Source organism: Gymnoscopelus microlampas (genome assembly GCF_963454915.1).
Source record: "Gymnoscopelus microlampas genome assembly, chromosome: 9".
NCBI classification, from domain to species: Eukaryota; Metazoa; Chordata; class Actinopteri; order Myctophiformes; family Myctophidae; genus Gymnoscopelus; species Gymnoscopelus microlampas.
The window spans coordinates 31,257,164-31,283,318 of record NC_139946.1 but is presented as its reverse complement, the minus strand read 5'-3'; the positions used below and the strand labels follow the sequence as shown (position 1 = coordinate 31,283,318).

Genomic DNA, 26,155 nt, shown 5'->3' with positions numbered 1-26,155 from the left:
CACCCCTCATCCCAGCGTTCCTCGTCCTCCGCCTCTCTCTGACTGACAGTACCCCTCCGCTGGGGGAAGGGGGACTTAAGGCTACACAAGGCCATTTCCTGCCCCCACCTCCACCCCCTCGCAGGGCTCTAATTGGAAAATTTGGGTGGCCCTGCTTGTTTGTTTTGGTGGAATGCAGTGGGGTTATATTTTCGTGGCTCTTTCTCAGCGGCACTGCTCCGTGGTGGAGCCCGGGGTGAGCTGAGCGACGGGGGCGGTCAGGGCCCTGCCTTGTTTGTGAAGTGGCACTTCTCTCTCACCCCTGTCCATGTTTCCCACTCTCCCCCACCTGGTAGCCCCCACCAACCACCCACCCACCCTGCTGACAGGCTTGCTGGACCACTGGTTTTCACAATCCCATTTCCATGACCCAGTCAGACCACAGACCTGGATGGACCACACTTGATCTGGAGACAGACAGACAGACAGACAGACAGACAGACTGACTGACTGAGGCTAGAGAGTGTGAAAGGGTAACAGTGGCTCATAAAAAAGGCTCCAATATTAACTGTACATACTAACTTTTAATATTTACTTCTTAGCATTGTTTTTCAGTTGGGTATGAAATTGCAAATTAGTGAGGCTGTTTATTGGTCTTATAGGCAACAGTGTTTGTCATTTTATGCTAGTTTGTGAGCTCCTGTGAGTATGGTTCTCACGCTGTTGATGTGTTTTCCTATGCAAAGCAGCAGAGGTAGTGGTGGCGACCCAGCACGGGTTATGAAGGCTTAATCCCCTGTCTCTATTTGCCATGTCATTCAGCAGAGCTGCCTGTCTCCAGTCGCTAAGCCCACTGAAAACATCTGCCTGCATTCATGGGCCTAAACTCCATAGATCTGTTTATTGTTCCAGGATTCTAAAATGAGAAATCAGTGCATGCCATGCACGCCCAAATGTGAAATGCAATTCGAGACCAACAAACAGACAAACAGCCCAAGCCCAAGGATAACAAACCCAGAGTACAGACGGTAACGGAGAGAGAGCCAGAGGCAGACAACATCTCTCTCTTTCTTTCTCTCGCTCTCTCTTCCTCTCCCTCCCTCCACACCCCCTCTCTTTCTCCCACTCTGTCTCTCTGGACAGACACTCCAGCAGCCCCATGTTGAGACTGGATGCTCACAGAGGAAATGCTGAGTCATGTTGTTAGAACTGAGAGACTGTCCAGCGGTTGCAGCGTCCGCTCTGAAACATAGAAAATCATTCGTCCTTTGACTGACATTGCTATTCGTCGGCCACGCTATCTGTTTGCATGTTAAAAACCTACACAATATTTCCTCAGTCCGTGTAATCCTCAGTGTTAAGTTAACTAGAGTCTCAGTGTACAAAACTACAGTTTTTTACTGGTCCATTTGTTTACATTTTGTACACACTCTGTGTTAGAAATGGCCAAATTAGCACTTAGAACTTTAGTACAATTCTAAGTGTGTATGGTCTCAGTCTCCACAGATTAGCCTAAAGTTATTCACAAAACACAGTTTTTGCCATTTCTTTCCACAGTGAAGACCAGCTCTCTAAGGCGAGCACTGACCTGGGTGTGAGGGAGCACTGAGGAGGGGATTGTTTGAAGCTGTGCCCCGCACGGCCGTGTGATCAGGCCAGGTGATGTTTGGCCAGCTCTGTGCATTCAGGGTGGAGAGGGGGAGATCTTTGAAGGAATCTGGTGTTTGTGTAGTGTTTGGGGGGCACTGAGTGCGATGGTGTTAGCATGGGGGTACGTTAGCTGCACTGATGGAGACATGTAGGTGGGGGCGCAGGGGGGTGATGAGTTGTCTGAAAGAGTCCCTTTGTGCCCGCTAGGGCCATCTCTCTCGCGCTCACACACACATACACGCACACACACACACACACACACACACACACACACACACACACACACACACACACACACACACACACACACACACACACACACACACACACACACACACACACACACACACACACACACACACACACACACTGATCTGCCAATCACTGCCACATGTTAGTCAGAGACGGAGGGGGGCCTTTGAGCTCAGGCCTCCTTATGATCTAAGGCATGAACGCCTCATTCATGGGATGGACACACTGCCAAGTGTTGTCGTAGCAGGTCATGTGGATAAAGTTCACCTTTGGTCTGCTCAAGTCACATCTCATTGGTAAATTGATGTTTGGTCCAGCTCAGTGTCGCTCATCGGGGTCCCTCTGTTGGCAGTAAAGTTGAACACCCCCGTCTCTCCTCTATTCTGTCATTCATTGACCTCCTCCGGCAAGGCTTTGGGAGGAGAGGACACTACATGCAGGATAGAAGTGAAGTTTAGTTGCAGATGAGTGGGCAGATAAATCTCTTGAGCTGCGTGAAGTCAACCTCCTGCTGTATGTGCTACCACCTCCTGTCTCAGCCCCGCCACACCACATCCCCTGCATTAACCTCAACAGCAGGGGAAAACCAACCACAGAGCCTAACCTGGAACTCATGTCCTTATCAACAAGAACATTGAGTTGAGATGACTTGTCTCAAGTTGTCTGTGTAACAGCATTTTACAAATCAGGCTGTGATTGTATAGACATTTCACAATGTCTCACTCTCACCTTATTTGGCTGTTGGCTGAAATTATATATAATATTATATTAAATTATATATTTAAAAATAGTTAATGCCTTAATCCATTGCCGCCTCCGTCTAGACTAGACCCCATGGGACAATTTTCGGTGTATGTTTTGGTAATTGAAAATGCAGTGGTTTACATTAGCTTCCGAGGCATTGTTTAGGTGTTAGATGAATGGAGGCATTCTGCACATCCGTGCACCCACCGGCGTACAAAGCTTGTTAGCCGCGCTCGCTAAGAAGTGCCCAGATTTTATGAGGTCCACGGCTACCGCCGCACAGAGTAGAGACGGTCCCACTGTTTATTAGTCAGCCTCCAAGGAAAACAAACTTGTCAATTATGAGAGGAAGACCAGAGAGCGAGAGAGAGAGAGAGAGAGAACGATCCAGGGAGAGAGAAATAGAGAGAAACGATGTAGAAAGACCATAGAGAAAGGTGACAAACAATGACAGAACTGATCAATCATTTAACACACAGGATTTGATATATTGCGTTTTTATAATGAGATCATTTCTGTAATTATATAATATAATAAACGAAAAATACATTAAATTGAATGTATTTTTAAATGCTTTGGCAATGGTCTAATTTGTTAAGCCAATAATGTTGTAATTGAAAATTATTAACTGAATTGACCATAAAGAGTGTGACTGAGTGACCAGAGAGACATCATGGTTGGAAGAAATGCAAGAACAAAAGTGACAAAACGACTTCTATTTGATTGAGAATTATATTACCTTGCACTGTTACTATCATAACTGCATTTGTGACAAGCTGTTTTTATCACATCTACCATTCATCCTTCAGCACAGCTGTTGGTTGATATCGCTGGTTTCATCATTACTTTGATGTAACCTACAAAATCCTTAGGTCACTACAAAACACAAGTCATATGATGGAAACAAGTAGCCTACGAACTTAAGGGGATCCTCTGATGCCACCTAGAGGGTGAACACACTATGTCTTATGACTACAAAATGTCTCCCACTTCCAGTTGGAACATCAGAAATATGTTTATGATAAAAATGTGGAGAAATGCTGCCTCGTTCAGGCCAAGGGCTACGTTTAGGCTGTAAGGTAATTAATTGTTACCTCTCTATTGCAGGGTATTCCTGATGTTGTGTGATGTGAGGCTTACGCTTTTGCCTATGTGTGTGTGTGTGTGTGTGTGTGTGTGTGTGTGTGTGTGTGTGTGTGTGTGTGTGTGTGTGTGTGTGTGTGTGTGTGTGTGTGTGTGTGTGTGTGTGTGTGTGTGTGTGTGTGTGAGCGAGTGTGTGTAGTGTACGTACGTACGTGTGTACGTGTGTGTTACAGAGAGGGGTCTGGGCAGTGTTCCCGTGTCCATGCACAGCCCCCAGAGTAAAGTAAACACAGCGGCTCTTTTCTCATCCCAGCCGTCAGCAGGCTCTCCCCAGGCCCGCGCCAGAGACCACACACCCAGACCACACGCACACACATATATACACACACATACAGTCTCACACACTCACACACACACACACACACACACTGCCCAGACCTCTCCGCAGATCCTTCCACACACTCGCATAGACCACACAGCGCCAGTTCGGGCCCCTCGCACGCAAACCTCGCTGAGCTGTCATTCTGCCCAGCCTCTGTGTGTGTGTGTGTGTGTGTGTGTGTGTGTGTGTGTGTGTGTGTGTGTGTGTGTGTGTGTGTGTGTGTGTGTGTGTGTGTGTGTGTGTGTGTGTGTGTGTGTGTGTGTGTGTGTGTGTGTGTGTGTGTGTGTGTGTGTGTGTGTGTGTGTGTGTGTGTGTGTGTGTCTGCGCGCGCGCATGTATAGGCAGGCTATTTGTGTGTTTGTGCACGTGTACTTCCAAGACTTTTGTGTGTGTGTGTGTTGGGTGGGAGGGGAGGGGAACTAGAAACACTCTTGGAAACATACCGGTTGCAGTTAGAATGCTCGCTCTTTACAAAATAAGAGCCCAGCCCTCTAACTCGCTCCCACTCCAAACATATGGGATTGATGAAGGACAGAGCGAGCACTCGTTTCAGGCCTGTTAACCTCTTATCTTCTCCATGTCACAACCCCCGCCCCTCCGTTTCCTCCTAACAAGCACTGTGCGGCGTGGGGGGGCTACACAAGTTACCCCCCCCCCCACTTACTGCCCAAACCTCCCCGGGAGTTATCACCCCATCTCTTCTGGACGTTATGGGGTACTACGTGGAGAGCCAGTGTCAGAGCTGCCCCCCACCCACCCTCCCTCCCTCCCAGGACGGTTCCGCCTGTGTGGAACACCTGGTGTCTCCCACCGCCGAGCTGCTCTGCGATGCACTGTAACCACATATGAATGTATTAAATATCCAGCACAATCAAGAGTGCTGTTATTTAGAAAAATAGACCTGAAGGTAATGATAGTCATTTTAGTTGGACTATTTGACGTTCTGGGGAGTGTGGGCGGTGGGGGCTTTGCTTTTCTGTTTATACTGCCTCTTTCTTTTGGTCTTTAAAACCACTTGAACCCTAGCGTCCCTATTCTGGGGTGAACATTCAGCGAAAGTAGTAGTCGCGTTGCAACATTATTATTGGAAAAGATATTTAGTGTCGTGTAAAAATAGGAGGGGGGCCTGGTATAGAGACATGGCGGACTACGGTCAACTAAGTAAATAGGGTTTAAGTGGCTATAAGTCTACACTTATAGACTATAGAATAGTGATCAGCTGATGGAGCAGCGAGGCATGTGCGGGCGCCACCGACACTGTGCTGAACTCAGGTCCAATCTGTGTGAACGCCCGCATTGTTTGCGGAGGACGTGTTTTGGCCTCGTGGCAAGAGAGCTGCTTCGGAGGCCGTAGTTTGGTCAGCCCTAGCAAGACCTGGCAGTCATTTATTAGCAAACATCTGTGCTGGTGAAATACATCCTTTTAAGATTTTTTTCCCCATTTTTTTTTTTCATTTGGAATTGGCCGTAGCTCAGCTAAATCGTTCCGTGTCTCTTCCCTTACTCAGCCCTACACTTGAACTGATTTACATGGGCCGCTCTCTCTGTGCTGGTACCTTAAACGCACCATGGTCACTCTGTGTTGTAGTGTGTAGGCTTATGTGGAAATGATTGAGGGAGGCCAGGTTTATTTATCCTTCGCCGTGAGGTTTACATTCTTCCTCTCCTCTCTGCTCTCCCTGTCTCCCTGCTCCTTCATACTTGGCTCCCTGCTCTATTTTTCCTATTATCTGAGAGATAACCACCGCAGCGTATTGTTGGAAGACCTTCAGGGTGGGGAAATTAACACTAGCCACCAGCCAAATGCCGGTATTCTTTTAATTATTTTTTCATCCTGGGGCTGGTAGGTTCATTTGTACTGCAATCAACTCTGGCAGCTAATTGAGCATCATGAAAGCAGATGGGAAGTCTTGGGATTGAAAAACCGCTGTGGCCAAAAAGCAAATAGACCTGAAGACCTTGTGAGGGTAGTAGGAAAACTACACTCACAAGTGCACCGCTAAAGGTGATTTATGTAACCAACTAATTAGGGGTGCAACTGCAGATTTTAATAATCCCAGGACACTGTTGTACGATGAAGTATAAAATAGAGCTTAAGTGCTTAATCAGACTAATCGAGTTAGCTGGTTATAAAAAAGTGGTGTCAGTTTGTTGATGTGTAAAAAAAGAAACTTTTCACACTTCTCGATTATTTAATTAGTCGATAGATGAATTTAATCGATTGCAGCCCTACAACTAATAATTTCGGCCTCCTTTGACGATGCTGCTATGCCTGTCCTTTACAGAGTTATGACTTACTAATAATATTTATTCTGATACTTCCTCATATTCCATGCATATACTGTACTGTAGTTCTTAATTCCTGATGTGCTAGCTTTGTGTTAATGACTTTATCCTGTTGTGTATTTCTGTCTCTTCCCAGCTAAAGGAGCCGGGCATTCCTGTTTTGCTACTGGCCTTAGGAGTACACCATGTCTCGTGCCCGCCAACCCCCCATGGTCACGGGCCTCTCGCCCAACGAGGGCACGGCCTGGACCAAAGTCACCATCCGTGGAGAAAACCTGGGCAGCGGCCCCGCAGACCTCATCGGTAATAAACTTATAATCAATCAACTGACCACACATACACACACACACACACACACACACACACACACACACACACACACACACACACACACACACACACACACACACACACACACACACACACACACACACACACACACACACACACACAGAGAGAGAGAACACTTGTTTAATGCAAACTGGCATATGGCTTTAAGATGCACAGTTACATTGATTTTAAAAGAAAAGCCCCCTGTTTATAACAGGCCTATTGACACTGTCTATATCTATGTATTTGTCCTTTTCCTTTCTTTTGGTAGCTCAGTGGGTGTGACGGGTCTGAGGCTTTGCTGCATGTCCTAATTATGTTCTTAGTTTCACTATGTTGTGGTCCAAAAATTGCACTCATTTGGATATGGATAATGGAAGCAATCATCGTGCAATTGATTTGCATGTTAAGCATTTGTTTTGTGTGTCTACTGCTGCTGAGTGACTGAAGGAGAGACATTGAATTATTTATTTGTTCTGTTCAAGTATCAGGGATATTATGTAACATCAGTCAAATTCACAGCAACAAGCCATAGAGTCCACATGGTTAAAATTAAACTGGTTTACGGTTTGTTTGTGTTTAGCTGATACATAATCGGACAGAGGCCCTTCTTTATTTTGTGTCTGCTTGTGATAAGAATTACAAATGAGAATGGGTTTTTCACGGGTCTAATGGTACTTTTGTAACACGTTGGACTGTAAACTGAGTAGAAATTAGTATAATGAAGATTTTTATTTTATAAAACATTTTGACAGTTTTGAATCAGAAGAATGTTATTAAGAGTAATAAGAATGTAATTCAATATGTCTCTGTAGTGTTCTATTTAGCTATATTTTATTAAGTATTTTATTTTATTTTCCCAGTATTTTATTTAAATTGTACTTTGTACTAAATATATATAATACCATTAGACTCATATTTATATATTTAACACTAATACTATTTAGTATGTATAAGACGAAAAAAGGGTTCATGACTAAGCCGCACCAGGACCGGACTACCTCATTTCGTTCCCTTCATATAATAAAATGTCCTGGAATGACAATAAAATATCCTTATCCTAATACAGTATATACGTTTTCAAAATAATTTTGCTGCATTATATCGTGATTTTCATAAATAAATCACACCGCTAGACGTACGTGGCGAAAATAATTAATGTTTCGTTGTGTTTGTTTAAAAAAAAATTGCTTGTACTGTAATTACATGTTTGATTTGGTGTAGAAAAAATACATTAAGTAAACGTGTCTCACTGTAGCAGTGTACTTAACGGTATAACATATATTAGGCTCATATTGGGTGTTTTGTGCTTTCAGTTTTATTGCTATTACCTGCACTGGAAAATGTTGCATGCCTAAAGATGTTAAAAAGATACTTAGACCTTCCTAAATATTGTATGCATTTCTTCAGCATTTTTATTTAGTGTAGAGAGACAGGAAACCAAGGGGAGACAAGGGAAATACTCTGCTTTACTAATTCTTTTAATTACTAATTAATTCTTATTTAATTATCACGTGATAAATATAAAAAACCTTATATCAAAGCAAAAATCTAATTAATTCTCAATTTCACATTTATGACCAATGCAAATTTCAAGCAGTTATTCAGTTTGGAGAGAGAAAAAGGCCCAATGTTATACAAAGCATAACTATGTCCGACAAAAGATATAACAAGAAATAACACTGAGATATATTTTTTCCTTTTTGGTGTAAAGGGACCCTCTGTCTTCTGATGCCCTCACAATTAAAGGCCGTTGCACACAAAATCTGATGCGATTTTTAAAAAATTCTATCAGTTTTTAATGCATCTAAAAACAAAAAGACGAATCAAACTGGGTTTGATTCTAAAATGACACACCATCACAGCCCTCTTCGGACAGCAATTTCGGAGTTGGTATGCACTATGCAGGAGGTCATAGAGAAGACGTGTTCATTTTAAAATATTGTTGTCTGTGTCTGTTGGACTCGGTGTGCACAGGGTTTAAGCCTGATTAATACTTTTGTCTGTGTCGACTGTGTCACTCGCCGATCTACAGGACGATCTCCAAACTCAGAGCTTGTAGATCTGCTATAGTTGTATGACTGAGTATAAATTAGGTATTTTTGTGTGCTCTCATTGTCTCACACACACTGTCGGATTTGTGGATGCTGAAAATACTATGACCAGGACTTGATTGAGAGGATTGAACATGAATTAACGCACACAATGAGAAAATATAGATTTCCTTTTGTTCTTTTAATTCCAAGAAGCCACACAGATGGAATATCCCCGTCTTGTTCCCATTATGGGCTTCGGGCGCACACTGTTCTATGTGGATATTTTCCCTCACGTTCTGCAATTCTTCCGCTAGCCTGTTTCTCTGGCTTGAGTGAAGAGAGGAGGATCATCCCAGAGCTTGATCGTCGTCTCTCTCTCCCCCTCTCTCTCTCTCTCTCTCTCTCTCTCAAACACACACACACACACACACACACACACACACACACACACACACACACACACACACACACACACACACACACACACACACACACACACAGACACACACACAGACACACACACACACACACACACACACACACACACACACACACACACACACACACACTCCCTTGAGTGTTCCATACTTGGCAAGCCGGGTCCTGACCAAGGTCTATTTCTGACCATGAATGTCCCCAGAGTCTGGAATTAGCCAATTAGATATGCACAATTTTTTGTGTGTGTGTGTGTAAACGTATGTGTTCAAAGTACAAAGTGGCTGGTGGAGAACAGAGGCAGGAAATGGGCTCTAATGGCCATATTATTCACGGTTTTATGGACTATTTGTTGATCAGGCCATGCAGGCTTTTTATGTTTGATTGTACAGGCGTGAAGGTTTTCTACTGTACAAGACCCTCTCGGCTGGAAACCTTGCGGGAACATCTCACTCGTTTTCTCCCTAGCCACTTCTTAACCCATTCAATCCGGGGACGCATCTCTGTCATTTTTAGATTTCTTTGGCTATTCAAAAATAGCAGATATACAAGCTCATAGCGCTTGTAGATCTGCTATTTTTTTTAATCGTGAAAAGTTGTGCAAATCTTCGAGTATATATATTTTCAAAGCGAACATTTGTAACTCAAATCTTTGCTTCTGGGGGGTCCCTGGAACAAAATATTTTTACAAATGATCGCTTTTAAAAATATATATATTTAAAGATTTGCACAAATTTTCACGAAAATAAATAGCAGATCTACAAGCTCATAGCGCGGCACTCAGTGCTGCGCTATGAGCTTGTAGATCTGCTATTTTTGAATAGCCAAAGAAATTAAAAAAATGGCAGAGATGCGTCCCCGGATTGAATGGGTTAACTACTTTCAACCTGGTATCCCTGTTTTGGGAATGTCAGTATAGGCAAACATTTTCAAAAATTGTCACAATGCAATGCGTTGTAGATGAGCTATTTTCACTATTCTTGTACGTATGAAATGGGGCTTAAGTGGTTAAACGCTGTCTTCTAGTGGCCAAAGAGGTTTCAAGAGGGTCTTAAAGCAAGGTGGATGACAGACATACACCGTACGCACAGACGTGCACACGGTGTGCCAGTAATGAGCCACTTAGCAGTGAAGTGACAACCGTTAGCGCTGCTGAAACGTTGATGGGGCTGAGTGAGAGGACAAGGGTCGGGGGGGCCACCCACGCCCGCCGTGAACCCCCCAACTTGACCTTTGACCCTCCTCATCCCATATACGTCCAGTGACAGGTTGACACGAAATTCACTCATAAAACATCCAAACAAAACAAACAAACAAACCGAAAAAACCCAACTCTCTCCAAGTGGTAGCCTCTTGTCTCTGTAATTGTCCGTTTGTGTTTATGGCAACTCCAGCCTGTTTATTTTGTCCTGTCACATGTGTGTCCACATTGCCAGTTTTAGTCTCTTGACCCTCTTCTCTCTCCCTCTCAGGCCTGTCCATCTGTGGCCACAACTGCCTGCTGACGGCAGAGTGGATGTCGGCCAGTAAGATAGTGTGCCGCGTGGGCCCCGCCAAGGACGACAAGGGAGAGATCATCGTCACCACCAAGTCCGGTGGCCACGGCACCTCCACTGTGTCCTTCAAGCTGCTCAGGCAGGAGAAGATTGGTAAGACCCCTGGATGACGGCAGTCAAACGGTGCCATAATTAATTGAGACCGGGAACGCATCTGTGTCATTTTTAGATTTATTTTGGCTTTTCAAAAATAGCAGATATACAAGCTCATAGCGTGGCATCGAGTGCCGCGCTGTGAGCTTGTAGATCTGCCATTTATGAAAAATCGTGAATGTAAATGTGTGCAAATCTTTGAATATATGATATTTTTAAACTACATTTTTAACTCAAATCTTTGCTTCTGGGGGATCCTGGCACAACACTTTCATGTCAAGGACCCCCAAAATTATATGTATTTGGCCGCGGACCCCCATCTCAAAATATGTTGTTCCAGGGACCCCCCAGGAGCATTTGAGTTAAAAATGTTCGCTTTAAAAAAATTAATGTATTCAAAGATTTGCACACTTTCTTTTTTTTTGCTGCGCTATGAGCTTGTATATCTGCTATTTTTGAATAGCCCAAAGAAATCTAAATGACACAGATGCGTTCCCGGTCTTAAAGGGTTTTTAAGGATTTATATGATCCACAAGCTCACAATGTGACGCGTTGTGCGCTAGTAGATCTGTTGATCTTGGTGCGTGATACCAGCACGCAACCAGGTATAAATCGGGCATAAATTCTCTACTGTACATTGTACATATAGTCGGGTTAATAAGATGTAGCGGGCAATTGTGGCCGCCAACATGAACCCCCTCTTATTCTGCTTCCCCCGCCGCTGCCTCGGTCTTTGTTCGTGCATGTCTCAGGGAGTGTGTGTGTTTATATAATGATGGTGCGTGCGTGTAGACATCTGGGATGTGTTGCAGGATGTGAGTGATGTGGGCTGTGCCGTGGCCCTGCTCTGTCCCACAGGTATCCTGGACCAGTCGGCTGTGTGGGTGGACGAGATGAACTACCTCGACATGAGGACGGACCGCAACAAAGGCATCTCCCCCCTCTCCCTGCGACCCAGCAACCCACTGGGCATCGAGATAGACAAGTACGCAGCGGGAACGTGTATTTACACGCAACGCGCGCGCACACACACACACACACAAAATCACTCAACGCAATCGCACAGCCGTAAACACACACGCTCTAGTCATTGAGTCATGGTTTACATCCCTAAACAGAAACAAACTCTCCCCATGTGGAGGCGTTTGAAATATTATGCCAACACAGCGATGGCTGAGCAGCCCCAAACCGCTGCACATAGGGAGTGGAAACAGCACAATTGTGTACAGTATAAATCAGAGAGAAAGATGAGAGAGCGAGAGAGAGAGAGAGAGAGAGAAGGAAAGGCAATTGGAAAGAAATAATGCAGCGACCACTACCACATATGCGTTCTCCCTTATAGCGATGGAATATGGTGCTCGCCTCCCACGTGCCTGGCAGCGAAGAGCCCAGGCTGTAACGTATAGTTTGTGTAGTTAAGTTCTGGCATGTCTGGGTCTCATGTTTGTTTGGCTTAGAGGGGCCAGGGGGCAAGTGACCGCTCGTGGCCAGGGACTAGTCCCCCCTAAACAGGCTGCTGCCCTCTGTACCCTTCATCCGTCATTCAGGGTCAGGCTACAGCCCGAAATAATCAACAATTCTATAAACAAATTTATGAATACGACATCTCCGTCTGCATCTAAATGTCAATGTTGTGGTGCTACTGAAGAGAGAGAAGAATGTTATAATGAAATAAATACATAAATACAATAGCATCTGGAATATGTTTTTTTAATAAACATTTTATTGGCTTTTTTAGAAAACAAACAACAATGATGCTGATAGCACAATAGCATGAAATGCTCCCGTAATGATAATGAGCCCAACCCGCTCCCTCACCCTCCCTCACGTTTTAAGTAGTTTAAGAGGCGCCCCCAATGCAGTGTGATTCTAATGAAGCGCCCTCGCATATTATACGTGCGGTGATATCACCGGCTGGTTATTCAGCTCAGAGGCCCCTGAGAAGAGCAAGCTTTTTTTCTGATCAGAGAAACACTTCCTTGTGGTGATGTCACTGGCCAGTTCCCCCGGTCATCTCCCGTTGCACAGGAGACCTGTCGGGGAGGTTGTGACGCTCGAATGATAATGTTGGCTATTCAAGAGCACTCGCCTACTGAATTCGCCACGCACGAATAGTAAAAAAGCCGCGCTTGTGTCCGCGGTCCTCTGTGCTTCCTGTCTGCACAGTAGACGGAGGGGGGAGGGGGTTGTGTGAGAGCGGCCTTTGATGGCATGCCAGGTACGGAGACGAGTGAGTTACATTAGGGAGTGCGAGAGCACGCCCTGACCTTTTCCTTGTTTACGCTCCCTCGCTCGTCTACTGTACTTGCAGGTCTCCTCGTTCCTGTATGAAATCACAGGTTAGAAGAGGTTGGTGATTTGTGGATGATTAATTGGTGTTACCCTTTGTTAATGAAGAAACCTGCACTTTCACCCTTGGTTTTATGTCTTGTTATAAAGTCTCATCTATCCCATGGCAGGCAATGTTTCTTTGATTGAAATCAGGGTCTTTGTGTGTGTGTGCTGTGTGCGGGCGCGGGTGCGCCATGTGTATCCATGAGCATAAAATGATGGTGCTATGTGATTCTGTGAGTGTGTAAGTGCAGAGTGGGTGGTGGGGGGGTTTGGTTTGTGTAGGCCACGGGTCATTAGTAGAGATCAAACTTCTCTAATGAGTGCTGGGTCCTCCGAGGGCACCCAGGCGTCACACACTGCTCTTCCCACGCCAGGGCCTCCTTGCTAGGGCACGACTAGGCCACACACTGACCCCTGCTGGAAGTCCTCATCACCAGCATCACATTCAACTTTTACCGCTTCATCTCTTTTCAGTTCTATGATTACATACAGTGTTCATCCAACCTCGCCACATTCATCAAACATCTTGCTCATTTACTTACTCGCTCTCATTAGGCTTAATTGCAGATTATGCTTAATTTATGATTGATTGTGCACCGCTACGTTATGATGTATAAACCAGGCTTTATATTTATTTGAGCTTCTTCAGAGTTTGTAAATGGCACATTTTGTGTCACTCTGTAAAGGTTTTAGATATTGATCATGCTTGATAAACCCTGTTTATGTATATATGCACATACAGTATATACTATATCTAATAATTATAATAATTATTTATTTAATTTAAATGTTTTAATACAGGGACAAATACTCACACACACTCTGTCCTCTTCGCTGTCTCTTCCAGGGCCAAAATCCCCCAGAAGGACATGGAGCTGACATTCCCAGCAATGAGTGGAGACTTCACCAGTGAGAACTTCTCTGCCACCTGGTATCTTATAGAGAACCACTCGGGCACCAGGTACTCCCATCTTCACAATCACTTACAACTGTACTATAACTCCTTCACAAATATCTTTCAAATTATGACAAGGCTCTTTTAGCGTTTAGCCTGGAAAAAAGAAACATGCAGTAAACCAAGATAATTGTTATCTAAAGGACCATTAGATGCTTTATGTCAAAAATGTGCTTATATTATTGAATTCAGATTTTGATTTACTTATTTGCCAAGTGAGAAGTACTATATGCAACATACTAAAACGACATGAACCCTAGTGACCCTATCCCGAGCATGTCATAATAGGCAAACATTCGTTGAACATTTGGTTGTAGATCGGCTATTTTCGCTATTCTACTAACAAAGTACAGTATATATAGTGTTTAAGTGGTTAAACTATCATTAAACAAATAATGCACTAACTAATGACTTAGTGCATGGACAATTTACAAATCATGGCATTTAACAGACACTCTTATTGAGAGCGACAAGTGCGAGATCAGATTAAATGGCATGAACCCTACAGGTAGTCAACAAACGATAAATAAATTGGTCACTTAAGTAGAGGGCAAAGAAAAACGATGTAGTGCTTCAAAGAAACTACGATACCAGGTCAACATCAAACCTAGCATCTGCCTAAATAACACTGTAAATAAGCTGTATCTTGGTACAAAAAGGACTATAGGTAAATAGTGCCCCTGGACATTGTAAAACATACTTGCCTCCCCACACTGCTGTTTCCATATGCTACCTACTGTACATGACAGGTATCAGCATCACAATCTACGCTTGTGTAGATGTCATTTTCTTTTCAAATTATTTTGCTGTTTTGCTTGTGACGTTTTGATCTTTTCGTAGTTTTTTTTATGTTTTGTGTAAAGTACATTGAATTGCCTTGTTATTGAAATGTGCCATACAAATAAAATTGCCTTGCCTATAAATGTTTTGTCACACTGTTGAGAAGAATGCCACTTGGCACAGCTGTATAAGTGCACGTGACCTTTAACCTTGAGGCAGGTTCACACGTACAGTAGCTGTCCTTGTGGCTCTCTTTTGAGACGGGAGCGACCAGAGATGCTGGGTGATGCGTGACCCCTGTAGGGTCGAGGCCCTTCTCTCTGTCATGTATGGACAGTGGACAGAGTTATTTTGGACTCTCCTGGCTTCCTCTCCCTCCTGTTTAGCCTCCCGTTCACCCAGACCCCAGGATCCAGCCTGGCCTGTTTGGACCTCACTGGGTGACTGTTTCTTCCTGCTGAGGAAGCCTCACGCAGGACACACAGACAACACTGACACACAGACAAGATTGTGCACGCGCTGTCCCCGACAGTGTGTGTGATTGTGTTTGTGTGCGAGTGTGTGTGTGTGTGGGCGAGCATCTCCGTCTGTGACTCATTCTCAGTACATGCTCAGTTAAACATGACCAAGTTACCACTGTAAACTATTATGTGTACCACATAAAATTGAACGGTCTGTAACGTTGCCTCTTAAGGGTTTTTCCTAGCTTAGAATGGGCCTTTAGGGGGTGACTAAATGACAGTAAGCACGATCCGTCCACGTTGCAACAGTAAAGGCAATGAATGAATTTATTTGACAGATCTATATATTTTCCTGTTTTTCTTTTACCATTTGATAAACAAAAATGTCTATTATGCTTGAGTAAACAAAACCCCATTTAATATGGTTAAAAACATTTTTTTATTACAACATTGTAAAGGGGGAGGGGAGTGAGTTTTAGGAAGAGGGGAGTACAATGCCATAAAAGCCAATTACAGGGGCAGGTGATTGGCTACAATCCTAGTTTTGTTTATAGGCAAATAACAGCTCGTCTTATTTGGGAACCAACAAGTATACATATTATACATACATATTCTCAGTTCTTATCATTTTGGTGGTGGTGATTTTACTTTGTGGGTAGCTAAAACGTCTTTGGGGGCACCAGAAATTCATCTGTGCAGAAAAAACCCTGCTCTTACATCACTGCTCTCCTGTTTTTAAGTTTTGAACAGTTGCGGATGGGCGCCAGTAACCTAAAGAAGCAGGCCACTAAGAAGAATGAGGGCAGTCTGGCTTATGTGAAAGGAGGCCTCAGTACGTTCTTTGAGGCCCAGGACGCTCTGGCAGGTAAGCAGATTTAACACATTTTGAGGCATTTTCCCCCGGCTTCTTTACAAATGGCCTTTAATTAATCCGCATATTTCCGAAACATCATTCTTCAGAACCGCTCAGAAGCTCTTGGATGTTTGGAAAGTGCCTGTGTAATTGAGCCTGTGTGTGCGAGTCCGTTTCGTGTGCATGTGCGTGTGTGCGCACGTCAAGCGGTGTGTTTCCCGACTTGCGGTCGAGCGGTGGTTGATTAAAGAGGCTCATTTGGGCGCCGTGTGAGAACCCTGCGCGCTCCGTGCCACAGTACCGGCAGCCAACCTCAACACGCCTAATTCACCTCCATTAAAATGAGATCAGCCCTCACCTGTCATTCAGAGCAGTGTGCCCCGGCTGTGGGCCTCGGTGGCTGTGGCCCTCTACAACCCAGATGCATAAAAGCACTACACTCTGACACAGAGAACTCTCAGAGACCGGGAACATTTTGAGGTAGCGGAGACTGACTGCTGTCGCTCTGCCAGGTAGCTCAAATCAATTGTCCCCTCCATCATTCATAGTTTTGTCTGTTTACTCGCTGCTCTTCTCATAGGCACTTTGGTTACTTCCCCTTTACTATTTATACGTCCACGTTTTCTGCCTCTGTCATTATTATTGCTTTCCGTGTGCCCCTGCTTGGGAGAGAAAGGGCAATGTTATCGTTGTTAGTGGTCGAATCTAAATAAACGGAGCAGCCCAACACAATGCGGGCTGCAGTATAAGGACTGATAGGGCCGATAACGGCCCCTAATATGAGCGTAAGGGAACAATATGTGGCTGTTCTCACGTTAAAACTGAGAGTGCCGACTGTGTGTGTGCCCCCGTTGCCTCGTGAATGGGAAGTGCACAGACCCTGGTGACCCAGGAAGCATTGCACTCAAATGACCTGTAACCCATGAAATATTGGAAGTTCACTCACTGACTTACAGGTCCTGTAAAGTAATCCAGAATGTAGTTCACCCTACACTACAGATCAAGACTTCTTTCCTTTCCATTTCTCTTACCATCAACCGTTGGAGCAGTCCGATGACTCATCCCAGAGCTAGGAGGTCCACTCTTGGCTCAAGGTTTGGCTCTCTGGGTCCTAAATGAAGTGGGAGGGAGCCCAGAAAGGATGGCTCAAGGATAGGCTCAAGGGGTGTATTCCGTATCGGCAATAGCAAGCCAAACCGACATACCAGCCTCGGTGCCGCTAGCTAGCCAGTCAGCCAGCCAGCCAGCCAGCCAGCTGTAGACGGCTCTGCGCTCGCTCACTGTCGGGTGCCCCGGTTTAGCACAGCTGTCTCCCATACTGTGAATCCTTTCTTTGTCTCTCGGCGTTTTGGCAGCACTACGCAGTTTTCGCGCCGTTCCAAATTAACCTCACCTCAGGTGTTGCCATGTAAATCGAGAGGAAATGAGTAAAACGCACCGTGTGCGCATGCAGACTCGTGTTCGCATGTTCTCTCTGGTTTTAGAACTGTGCAGCATTAAAAAGCGGGCACACTTCTAATTGGTGTTTAGCCTGTAGTGCTTCCAGCCCTCTCAATCACCATTAAAAACCTTTATTTTCAGTCTTCTCTCCTGTTTATTTTCTATCCTGCCGGCATGTGAGAATTTTATTGATGGCTCTCATAAAAGTCAGGGGGTTTTATTAATAGGAGACTGCCGATGACTGCCGGGTGGAAACGGGGAAGACGAGCCAAATCTGGAAAAAGAAATGAGGCGGACAGAAAACGTTTAGAGCAAATAGTGGCCCTCTAACTCGAGTATCCATTGAGCTCCTCTCTCTCCCTTTCTCTTGTTCCCACCTCAATCAGTTGTCCTCCTACATGTATTGTTGTCTCCATCCTCTGTTCTTTTTATTATTATTTGTAGTGGAAAAAAAGGGAAGAAATCTTTTAGCCTGGAAAAAAGAAACATGCAGTAACCCAAGCTCATTAAAAGCTATTGTTAGTATTGTTATCTGACGGACCATCAGATGTCGATTTTTTTTTGGTAATAAAAATGCTTATGTTATTGAATTCAGATTTGGATTCTGACTCACTTTATTGCCAAGTAAGAAGTTTTACTTACAAGGTACTTTAACCACTTAAACACTATTTCATACTTTGTTGTATGTTGTACGACATGGTATCATGCTGTGAAAACATCCGATCCAAAAGCTCACAAAGCAACGCGTCTTGAGCTTGTAGATCTGCTATTTTTAAAAATGTTGTTCTTTTTTATTTTTGTGTGTGTGTGTGGGGGGGGGCAATCCATCCCTCTTTGTCTCCAGTGCCATGAGACTGAAAACGCACGTTCTGTGGAACCAGATCTGCTGTCTCACGCCTCATCTGTCTGCCTGTCTTTGCGTTCCCCCGCTGTGTTTAAACACACAGGCTTGTGGAGTGGTTAAATACTGATTTGGTGTCATTTCTGACAGGGTGTGTTAGCTAATGTGAGGCTTGGGCTGTAGGGAGGCAACGCTGGGAACTCTTAACCACTACGTGTCAGTGTTCCCAAAACTTCAGAGACACGCTGACCAATAAAGTACGGAGTCTGGAACACTTAAGTTCTGACACGCAGGTAAACTCTCTGGCCGGGTTCCGCGAAGCTCGCCGGGTCAAACGAGGGCTTGCATGAGATCACAGGTCACAGGGACACTACACGTGATGTCATTAGTCCGTGGTCAGCCAGCCCAGAGTTAAGGGTGAGCTGAGGAGCAGAAGGGGTTAAACAGGAAATAAGCGGTCCTGTTAAGCCTCTCTATGTGACCCACAGACTGCTGAGAGAGATGGAAGGGTTCACAGTGCGGGCTGTTTTGTCAGCCAGCTCCGGTGACAAATAGAGCCGCGCTCCCTCGCGGGGCTTCTGAGACGTGGGGTCGACTGGGGGGCTGACTGACTGACTGGCTGAGTGACTGACAGTCCGTCAGGGAGAGGCCCCTAGGGGTCATCGGCGCTAAAAATGTTGAAATTAGACGTTTTTTCATTGTTGTGCGGAAAGGAAGTCTCCCAGCGATTACAGGAAGCAGCGCGGCTACCGTGTTCCAAAAATGCCAGATTCCCAGGGCCTATCCCCCCGAGCGCCCAGCCCCAGCAGGAGTCAAAACATCTCCAGCTTTAGAATCCAGGGACACTGTATTTTTATTCTTATTCATTTTCCTTTTTCTCCCACCCCCCACCCCCCCCAACGATTCCAGGAAGGGGAGCAGGAGCAAGCTCTTCCTCAGGTCCTGTGTGTGTGTGTGTGTGTGTGTGTGTGTGTGTGTGCGTGTGCGCGCGTGCGTGCGTGTGTGTGCTATCCGGACCCTGACTTAGTGTTTAGGTTAGCTGTGACGTCACCGCCCCCGCAGCCAGAGTGCGTGACAGACGCAGAAGACACACAGCTGGCAGTGGGGCGGGGGGTGGCATGGAGACAAGAAGCAGACCTGCTGTGTGTGTGTGTGTGTAAGAGAGACAGACAAAAGGAGAAAGACTGATTGTGTGATTGTATGAGTGTGCGCGCCTGCATGCTCAGCCATATCGAATCCCACGTACTCACACATACAGTGTAAACCCTCTGGAATGGCTGGTTTTATCTCCTTTTTATTTCATCTTTAGCCCTCTTCTCGGCCCACGCTGCTGGTTCGTGAGCAGTGTTTTTTATTCCTCTTTACTTGTTACTAATTTGTAAAGTAATAAAATGACACTTTAGTCTCTGGTAGCAGCATAGTAACTACTACTTGTTTTACTTACCCACAAATACTGATAGCGTTTTCTACCGTCCCGTCCCGATTTACACATTTCTTTAGTCATCAATCAGGCTATGCTCTGTAGCATGTAAATGTGAATAATATTATGATATTGTAAACCAGTGGTTCTCAAACTTTACATGACTACATTACCACCTTTCCGTGATTTCTGAATTCTTTAACCCGACTGCTAAGAAAACTAAAAAACATACACAAAACAAAAAACATAGCAAAGCATATCATGCTATGAATGAATGATAATCCACCTTTTGAAGAATATGACTTTACAAATAAGACATTGAGTGAAAGGGTTGTGATTATTGCCTCCTGAGCAGGTTTATTTTAAACATGTGGCCAGCTGGTCATAACTTTTTAGTAGTTTTGATGTCAATATGTTCAAAATAAAACAACATAACAGCAAATAAGTACTGCTCTCTATTAAATACTGTACCTGTTGTGCTAGTCAAATTTTGTATGTGATTTGGTTTAACACCTTACAGGTCAGCTTCACACGTTTGTCAATGTTTTATCATTAAACATATAGTGTAATATATATTTTTTCACTTTCTCTCACATACTCCCTCTAGCACCTTTGCATACCCTAGGCCTAGGGCTAAACGTGCCCCCATTTGAGATACACTGTTCATTAAGGAGTTATTACTCTGGCAGTAAGGTGGTTGTGCCCAACACGGTTCATGAGTAGCGAGAGACCCCTATGAGAGAGGAGGGAACTGGCTGATGTCCGTGCCGATTAGGCAACGTCCGTGTTTGACTAGCGCGTTGCAGGAATACCTCGGCCTCCGCCTTCAGGGCTCCCGTCTGTCAAAATCCACCCACATGTTTATTTACAGAGCCTCTCCCTCCCGATACTCTCCGCTGTCTCCCGCGTCAGCAGGCAGCCATTGTGTTTTTGGCGGAATACATGGGAGAAGAGAAGAATGTCTTAGAGGAGGAAGATATCATCCCTTTTCTTTTTCTTTCCTCCTCGCTGGCGTTCCCTCTGCCTCACTCTCCAGTTATGCGCTGGGTGCGTGTTTGAAGCCGGCCGCAGGAATGCACCGAGCCCCCGCCGGCCCTCTCCGCTCTGTCAATAAACCCGCACTGCCCCCCTCTCAGCACCCAAGCTGCCCCACTGCTGCACACCATTTATTTATTCTTATGGGCAGCCGCACCGCGCTCTCCCTCTCTCTCTCTCTTCAACCCCCCCTTGCTCTCTTTCATATTCCTTCATTTGCACTCTCCCCACAGTCTCGTGTGAAGCCATTCATGCTAAGCGACGGGCACAACGGTCGGAGTGCCCCCCCATCCTCTCCCAAATATTATTCCGCCGGGCCAGATGGAAACTTTGTAGATTTGCATTAGCTCCGGGGTCGAAGGGCTCGGAGCATCGTCCCTGGACCACGGGACCGCAAGAGCTGTGTGTTTTAAAAGCTCTTAGTGGTGGCGGTCAGGTGAATCGACGTGGTACGGGTACGCCCTGGGTACGGGGTCAGGTCCTGTTTTTTTTTTTTTGCGTGGGAACGCGGAGGAGGAAGAGGGGATGGAGGGGAGCAGGGTCCCACAGACCGTCGGAGGTAATCTCCCCACAATCTCTACCACTGGGGCAGTGTAAGGGTTGTTTATTGTTTTACCTTGGGTTCCTGAAATTGAAAAGGTTCCGGAATCGTGAAATTGTGCATTTGTTAGATTGAGCAGGGGAGAAACTCTGTAGTGACTATTGTATTTAGAACACAGAGAGCCCACCCATCTCTCTGAATAACTCCCCACAATCTTATTTTCCTTTAGCACACTGCTTCCACATCCACATCCACGATCCATGATTATTCCTCTCACTGACAGTTTTCTAATACTCTGATGCTGAATTTCTGCTCTGTCGTATGACATGCAATGAAAATGATCGATCTACACGCTCACAACGCGTCGCGCCACATCGGCGACCTGTTGTGAGCTTGTTAGATCAGTGATTTTTGCCGCGTGACTCGTTGTCGTTGGTCAAAGTATAAATCAGGCCTAATCCTTCCAATGGTTGTGTTTCAGCGATCCATCAGAGGTTGGAGGCAGACGGCACAGAGAGAGTGGAGGGCTCAATGACACAGCGTCTGGAGAACGTCCTCAATAGTAAGCTTCCATCTAATGATGCACCTGTCTCATCAGGTGGTACCAGTGACTACATGGCAGATAAGAACGGCACACTGTTACTTGCGCAGATGTACATAGACAAGTGTAATTGATGTATATGTGTATGCCTTCTGCACATTCAATAGATTGTGATGGTAAATCGTTATTCCAAATTATCCTGACCACTTATTCTGCACATCCCCCTTTGCTGCTCCTTGAGAGAATGGTCTCTTTGCAATCCACCTTCAGCCTCCCTCCTTGATCTCACACACACACACACACACACACACACACACACACACACACACACACACACACACACACACACACACACACACACACACACGTGCAGAGAAAGAGAGTGTGTCCTTTGTGCATCCTCATACATGATAATGTGACCACCCTAATAGAGGGGCATTAAGCAGGTCCTTTCCGCGGGCTCTACAGTAAATAAACGTACCAGACGGACGTGGCTTTCATCTCCCCCTCATCCCCCCCCACCCCCAACATGTGGGCCCTCAGCCCGCAGAGAACCCGAGGCCTCCAGCCACAGCACACCTCTTACCCCAACCGGCCACAACCCCCAATGTGTCGAACATGCAGTCCGGTCATCAAGTTGGAAAATGTCCCACCGAATCTCAAACACACAACGACTCATCAGTCAGAACAGCCGAGCGGAGAGTGAAAAATGCTAACTATTTCGCCGTTCACACTCTTGCTGTTTTTCCTTCAAGCTTTGGGCCGTGGCGGGGGGGGGGGGGGAGGGGGCAGCTTTGTTCTGATTAAAAGAATTTGACTTGGTTGAGTATTTTCTTTTTTCCTTTTTTTTTTTGTTCTCCGCTCTTGTGCCGGCACATCCGAGGCCACCCACGAAGCCAGAGCGTAGCGTGCGAAGGGTCCGCCGAGCCAGAGAGTGAGAGATAGCTGTCACCCTCTCCTCCTTAGCAGCCTCTGCCTCTCCCACTCCCGTTCCTCCCTCTCATAGGTCAGATAGCATACGCATCAGGAGGAAAGCCAGGCCTATAATAAGAGGGAAATGTGGTGTCGGAGTTTATTTTCATAACGCCCCCCCCCCCCCCCACCCCCCTTTCTCATTTTCTCCCTTTTTCATACAACTCGCCATTTCTGTCCGTCTTTCTCTCTGACTTTTGTTCCTTCGTGTTCTCTCTCCCTCTCTCTCTCTCTCTCTCTCTCTCTCTCTCTCTCTCTCTCTCTGTGTCTTTGGCAGGGGCGAGTGATACTGCAGACACTCTTTTCCAGGAGGTTCTGGGGCGGAAGGACAAAGCTGACTCGACACGCAACGCGCTCAACGTCCTGCAACGCTTTAAGTTTCTCTTCAACCTGCCGCTCAACATTGAACGCAATATTCAGAAGGTGCTACTCGGGCACTCCCACACGCACACACAACACACTTAAGTTTGTATTATGAAAAATGGTACATGTGAGGACACTTCACTGAACTCTACTTCTAACCCAAAAGCCTGCTTTATAATTGTCGTAAGACTTATGCAATGCGTTGTGAGCTTCTAGATCTGTTATTTCCGTATAAACACTAAACCCTAAAGTATAAACACTAAACCCTAAAATAAGCTCACCTGCAAAATATGCCTAGTGCCCACTTTGAGACCGATTTCATCCACACACAAACATACATGTTCATGTCCTGAACAGTGAATGCAAATGATTTATCTTCTGTATGCACAATTTAGTTGGGTTAGACAGAAGCAATCTTTTGTGCACCAGTCGATCCTAAAATCAAATATGGCTTAATCCCAGATCAAATGTATATTGGGTGTTGGATATCTTCTTGTGATTGTAATGTTTTAGGTATCTTAGTTTTTTTCTGTGGCGTTGTGGTGTTTCAAATAGTGCTACTCTGATGCAAAAGAAATTTCAGGCCAGTTTGACAATAAAGTATTATCATCATAATACACACGCACGCACGCACACACACACACACTGTACAAAAGGCGCTGTGATACGTGTCATCCAGAGGGTGGTGCTAGAGAGGCTTAAATGCATGGTGTGCTCATCATGATTGATTAGAAAGATAGAAAACATCTGTCCTGCCCGTACAAGCCAATTACTACAGTACCTAACTGAGTTATCATTTATTGTAATCCTTTTCAGGGAGATTATGATGTGGTGATCAACGACTACGAGAAAGCCAAATCTCTGTTCGGCAACACAGAAGTGCCCGTCTTCAAAAAAGGTATTCTGCAATTTATTTTGCATTATTTTTACGACGTGGGTCTGTAAGAGGAAAAACGTCTACAAATAGGTCTGTCCGTTTGTTTGTTGGTCTGTTTGTCTGTCTATCCGGGGCTAATTTCACAAACCGCTGGACCGATCTGCGTCAAATTTCTAGTGCACATGGCAATTAGGCAAAGGAAGTAGCTCACATATGTTTCATATTTTCTGATATACAGTATGTAACTTTTATTTTAAAACGGAAGTGAATGGCGGTAAGATCGGGCTACAACCTTGCTCAAATATGGTGTCTGATAGATGACTGATGTCATAGGCTGGCATGAAGTCAGAGATCCACGTGGGAGCCAATGCCGTCATTGGAACCATCTGGTTTTAAAACAACCCATCCATACACATTACTAGAGTTAGATTATAAACAGCATTTTCTTCTCCCTGCATTACAACAAATAAATAAATACATAAATAAATACACTCACAGGTTTACAGGTTTAACCCATTAAGACGTAGAACTGTGTCATTTTTAGATTTGAGCTAAAAAGCATTATTTTACACTTTGGGCTATTCAAAAATAGCAGCGCCGCGCTATGAGCTTGTATATCTGCTATTTTTGAATAGCCCAAAGTGTAAAATAATGCTTTTTAGCTCAAATCTAAAAATGACACATTTCCATTTTCTTCTCCCTGCATTACAACAAATAAATACAAAAAATAAATACACTCACAGGTTTACAGGTGTAAAGAAGTGGGTGAAATTCTGTTTTTTTCCGTACCCGCTTTGCTCTGACGTCTGATTGTGTGTACACATCTGTCTCTGTCCAGTGTATGAAGAGGTGGAGGAGAGGATCAAAGCACTAAGGAGTCTGCTATTGGACAAGCTTCTTCAGACGCCGTCCACTCTTCACGACCAGAAGAGATACATCAGGTCTCCTTGCGTTCATCCACACACATGCAGACATGGCATTTATGCTTCATTTACTACATTTATGACATCATAGATGACTAGCGTCACAGACTGGCCCTAAAGGAAGCCATTGGATTCCATTCACTTCAGTAGGATATTAAAATAAACTTGAAGGGTCAGGAAACATGCTTTGAGTTAGTTCATCCAACAACACACACAATTTCACTTTACTGTCATCTTTTGGTCCAAGTTACGTGCATTTTAATACATTTTAAATAACGTATATTGATTTGAAAACATTGTCCCATCAGCCATAGTCCCTAGAAACAGATTGCTTTAGGAAGGAAATTCAAACATCCATGACCACATAACCGCACAAGGATGTTTAGCAAACATTGACTCAATTATTCAGCTAATTTCGATTTAATTCACTTTAACGTTTTAATGACTATGGAGAAAACATAATCAAACGCAAAATCTAAAAATAACATCGTCCGCGGAAAAGTGGTCTGTGTTCATGTGCGACGCGTTTGTTTTACAACTCATAGAGAGTTGTTCTTTTTCCATCATTCAATATCCCAAATGCACTGTCTGTCTGTCTGTCTGCAGTCTGTCTGTCTTGCTGCCTTCCTGGCTGTCTCACTCATTTACTTGCTCTCAGTCCATCCTCTCCCCTGCCTTCCCCTTTTCTTGTCACTCTGCCTCTCACTTCCCTGCTGCCTGTTCACTAATCCAGTCAGCTTTCTGTTCTCCCTCTCTCTTTCTGTTTCTGTTTTATACCTTTCACTACGCTTTCTCTTCCCCCTCTTCTTATTTTTCCTCTTCTTCTTCTTCTTCTCCTATGCCCTCCATCCACCCATCCATCCATCCATCCATCCATCGTTGTGGTCTGTCCTGGTTTATTATTGTTAAGACTGAGTCGTCAGGAGCAGAAAGGGCAGCCCAGGCTCCACCGCACGGCCCCGTCTTTCATCCTGCTGCATTAGGCAGTGCTCT

At 44.9% G+C, this 26,155-nt stretch overlaps 1 protein-coding gene across 6 annotated transcripts in view; it reads left to right on the top strand.

Annotated features, from left to right (window-relative positions):
• exoc2 (exocyst complex component 2) overlaps positions 1-26,155 on the top strand; it is a 61,292-nt gene that overhangs the window by 8,959 nt on the left and 26,178 nt on the right. For 4 of the 6 annotated variants that reach the window (XM_084065652.1, XM_084065650.1, XM_084065654.1 and 1 more), the window contains exons 2-10: positions 6,513-6,679; positions 10,650-10,826; positions 11,685-11,811; positions 14,008-14,121; positions 16,097-16,221; positions 21,968-22,048; positions 23,277-23,422; positions 24,179-24,260; positions 25,078-25,180. In XM_084065652.1, the coding sequence (XP_083921778.1) occupies positions 6,562-6,679; positions 10,650-10,826; positions 11,685-11,811; positions 14,008-14,121; positions 16,097-16,221; positions 21,968-22,048; positions 23,277-23,422; positions 24,179-24,260; positions 25,078-25,180 (1,073 nt within the window). In that variant the 5' untranslated portion in view covers positions 6,513-6,561. Of the gene's footprint in view, positions 1-1,570; positions 1,639-4,705; positions 4,998-6,512; positions 6,680-10,649; positions 10,827-11,684; positions 11,812-14,007; positions 14,122-16,096; positions 16,222-21,967; positions 22,049-23,276; positions 23,423-24,178; positions 24,261-25,077; positions 25,181-26,155 lie in introns of those variants that run through there. The other 2 variants (XM_084065651.1, XM_084065653.1) reach the window with 2 other exon arrangements.